At 34.8% G+C, this 4,446-nt stretch overlaps 1 protein-coding gene across 1 annotated transcript; it reads right to left on the bottom strand.

Annotated features, from left to right (window-relative positions):
- Positions 1 to 2,946: 2,946 nt before the first annotated feature.
- On the bottom strand, positions 2,947 to 3,704 carry LOC140888444 (protein MAINTENANCE OF MERISTEMS-like). Its single transcript, XM_073296120.1, has 2 exons — positions 3,129 to 3,704; positions 2,947 to 3,063 (listed from the first exon to the last, which is right to left on the bottom strand). Exons 1-2 carry the CDS (start codon positions 3,702 to 3,704, stop codon positions 2,947 to 2,949), a joined length of 693 nt encoding a protein of 230 aa, XP_073152221.1.
- Between the last annotated feature and the right edge of the window lie 742 nt (positions 3,705 to 4,446).

Below are 4,446 nucleotides of genomic sequence, written 5' to 3' on the forward strand. Positions count from 1 at the left end.
CCAAGAATCGGATATTTTATACGTCACCGAAGGAATGGACAACATGTATCTTTATCCTGAAAGTGGATCGTGGGATCAATATATCGCCGACACATGCGAACCTGATCCTGAAAGTTGGCCGCAAAGTACGCGTGTTTGGGAACAAAATTGTGGTGAAGCAAATTGGAATCAGAAATTCAAAATTTTGTGCCATGTGTTGATGATCCTAGGAGTGAAAACAAAGATGTCCAAAGAAGCGATACAGAGTCAGAGATATCATACGAGGAGTCTGAGGAAGAAGATGATGCCGATGTTGAAGATGTGAATGATGATGTACATGTGAATATCCATGCAAATATTGATGAGGGAACATCATCTCGTCCACCACCTCGTCAGAAATTACAGATACAAGATGTTACATTCTTTTCTACCACTTCTGATACCATCTTTCTTCAATACATATTTTGGAGAAGATATTCCTGATTCTATTGGCGTACCTCATGACATGCGGACAAGATACTATAATGAGGAGAGAGGAAAACTATGTGTAAACATGGTTTTCAAGAATAAAAATGATCTGATTGCATCTGTGAAGGATTTTCGGTCAGAGTTTCTAGGCGTGAATATCTTGTTGTTGAGATCACATGCATTTTGTGGAAAATTCAATGCAAAAATGATTCTTCCACCGTCAGATGTCGTTGGTGTCTTCGCGCATCTTTCAAGGAGAAAACAGGTTATTGGAAAATAACCAGATATGGTGGGCCTCATACATGTATATCAACCAACGTCGGCGTAGATCATCACAACTTGAATAGCAATATGGTTGCACATACATTATTGGGCATTGTACGATGTGATCCTTCGTTTGAGATTAAATATATAACAGAGAGTGTGAAAGATAAATATGGATATCAAATCTCGTATACGAAGGCGTGGCGGAGTTTGAAACGTGCAGTGGAAATTGTTTATGAAAATTGGGAGAGCTCTGTTCAATTACTACCGAAATATATGCGTGCTCTTTGCAAATACAATCTTGGAACAATTGTCGACTGGAAGCATCTCAGAAACAATGAAGAAATAAAAACATTGAACTATTGTTTTTGGGCGTTCAAGCCGTGTACTAATGGTTTTCGACACTGTCGAAAAATCATTAGTGTCGATGGTACACATTTGTACACAAAGTTCAAACACAAAATGTTGATCGTTGTCACTTTGGATGCTAACAATCAAGTGCTACCACTGGCTTTTGCAATTGTGGATGAAGAAACGTCTGATTCCGGAAAATGGTTTTTGAAAAATGTTGGTCGGCATGTTATATGTGGTGAAAATGGTGTGTGTCTAATATATGATAGGCACAAGGGAATCGTGCGAGCCGTTGAAGATCTACCCTATTTCAAACCTCCACAAGGTATGCATCGTTTTTGTTTGAGGCGCGTGTGCTCAAATTTTAATTCCATGTTCAAAGATGTGCATTTGAAAGATTTATGCTGGGAAGCAGGGAGTCAACATCAAATTTGTAAATTTGATGCAACAAGAGACAATTAAAAACAAAAATATTTTGGCACACAGATATTTGGATGTAATATCAAAGGAATAATGGAGTATGGCCCATGGCAGAGGTTGGCGTCGTGGAGTGATGACGACCAACATGTCCGAGTGCTTAAACAGTGTGTTGAAGGGAGCTCGTAGACTGCCTATATCTGCAATAGTACACTTGACCCTTCTGAGATGTGTCCAATACTTCATTGAACGTGTGACGAAAGACCAACGTATGGTTCAGGAAAATCAACTGCGGTCGGATTATGCACGACGAAAGTATGAGGAATTGGCGAAGAAATCTAGTGAACACCGTGTTGTCAAATATGATGTACGATCACAAACTGCTCAGGTTGCGACCGGAGGAAGGCCAAGTCGCGGCCAACACATGCAAGTGGTGAGAATATCAACAATAGATTGTTCATGTGGTAAATGGACAATTTTCGGCATCCCGTGTTCTCATGTTATTTTCACCGCTAAATGACACTCGTTAGATCCCACGACACTTGTGCAGCCATGGTACAATATATATATCGGAGTACCTCACAACGTATGAAGGAAGATTTGAACCTCTTGCAGATGAAAGATATTGAAATTGTCCTACCTTTGAGTTGCAACACAACCCAGTTAGACGCAAAAGAAGAAAAGCAAGTAGGGATACAACGACTCGACTAAAAAACGAGATGGACAGGCCGATAGCGAGAGAGAGACAACAAGAAAAACGAACAGGTATAAACTTTGGAAATCTAATTTGTTGCTAAAAATATATTGTGTAATATATCTTAAATTGTATATGTCTATTTTTTGTATTTCAGGAGCATCAAATGAACGTGGACTATAGATTGCGTGACGAAAAATGTATAACAGATAAATGTTTGTAGGAAGCATATGCGTTTTATAATTTTGTCATATAACGTATGCATTTGAATAAGATATGTATTTGATATTGGTTTAAATGCATTTATCTATTACAATACTAGCATTCTTCTTCATATTGGTTTGAATCAACTTAATAAAGTATTTAAAATAATTGTGGTGTAATTAAACAAAACTCATATGGAAAGAAAAAAAACAAAAATCACATGCATAACTAATTATCAATTATTACAACACAAAAAAATATATCATGATTGTTCATGACAATTGCAGTTATACAAATGACCATCGGTACCATAAGCAGGTGGTCTACGTGACTACGTCTACGTTGTCCTCTACGCACAACAGGAGCATCAACAATTTCTTCACTCCTCTCTTGTTGCTCAATTGAATAACCAGGGAATATTACAGGTGACAGAACGTTTCTTTCAGGAGCCAGAGTATGCGTTGACCAGTATTAAAAAGATCTGTAAAACTTTGGATATTTTCACAAAGATTATTAAAATTATTACAAAATGAATTTGTAATTTATACAATGCTAATATTTTTCAAATATTACCGTGCACCATAAGGAGCATATGAAATATTTTTCTCGAATTCATTTTGAGGCACGATCAGAGATAATCCATTCATATCAAGATTAACAAATGTAATCCTGCTCCATACCCATACCTATCATCAGTAATAAAGTAAATTAGAAATTAATATAATGTGATTAGATGAACTTAAATTTATACCTGTAGGATAAATAGAGGCCCAGATATTATAGCTTTTTCTATCCGTGTTGCATTGCATAACTCACGATATAGGAATGCCAGAACTGCACTTCCCCAACTATAAGATCTGATGCGTTCAATATCCCGAAGTAGTTGCAAAAAAATTAATCTAACAGATTCTCCTTGATAATCTGGAACCATGATTCCTCCAATAATCATTAATGCTACACAATGGGTATATTTTACGACATCTATGTCTGGACTATTATCATCGATACGTGCAGCCATGCAATACTCATATAAAGCGGTTATCGATAAGTGACCACCTTTGAAATGCGACGTCAGTGGCGTAAATCCCAATAAATTCAAACATATATGCTGCCACTCTTCAACTCTGTGTGAAACATCTATACCAATTATAGGCTCACCATCAATAGGCAGACCCCAAATAATGGAAATATCCTGTAAAGTGATGGTTGCTTCACCACATCTAAAATGAAAGGTATGTGTTTCATGTCGCCATCGTTCAACCAAAGCAGTAATTAAATGATTATCATATCGTCGAGATCCACACATCAAAACACCATAAAACCCCATGTTATTTAAATATGCAATCACACGACTGTGCAGACCATGATCATTAAATAACTGCCAAATCAAATTATCTGATTGTTTGACTCGAACTATGTCATCAATTGTTTTTGTAGAAACTGCTGACGACATATGTGTTGCTTGTAAATATAGCACACTGAAATCTATTGACCCTCGATTTGTTGTCATCCTGACAAATATACTAACAATTATATAATGCAAACCAATAAACACATATTATAAAATTACAAAATAACAAAACATAAAAATAAAATAAAATATAATAAATTTTAATCTATGCATATAACAATATATGTCTATATGCATATATATCTAATATAATAACGATAACAATAAAGTATATATATATATATATATATATATATATTTCAATCTAATAATATATATTCTATATTTATATAGTATATCAATAATAAGGTAATATATATGCATATATATCTAATATAATAACAATAACAATAATAAAGTTTATATATATATATATAAAGTTTATATATATATATATATATATATATATATATATATATACTAGTGCACACCTATCATGCCACTACCATGCCCACCAATGATGTGGAACTATTCTATTGGATATGATAAAGATGTGGTCAAATAGAATAGTGCCACATCATTGGTGGGCATGGTAGTGGGCATGATAGGTGGGCACTTGAAAGAAACTCTATATATATATATATTAGTCTTTTAATATATATATATATAATTCTATATT

The sequence above is a fragment of the Henckelia pumila genome, chromosome 3 (genome assembly GCF_033568475.1).
Source record: "Henckelia pumila isolate YLH828 chromosome 3, ASM3356847v2, whole genome shotgun sequence".
NCBI lineage: Eukaryota > Viridiplantae > Streptophyta > Magnoliopsida > Lamiales > Gesneriaceae > Henckelia > Henckelia pumila.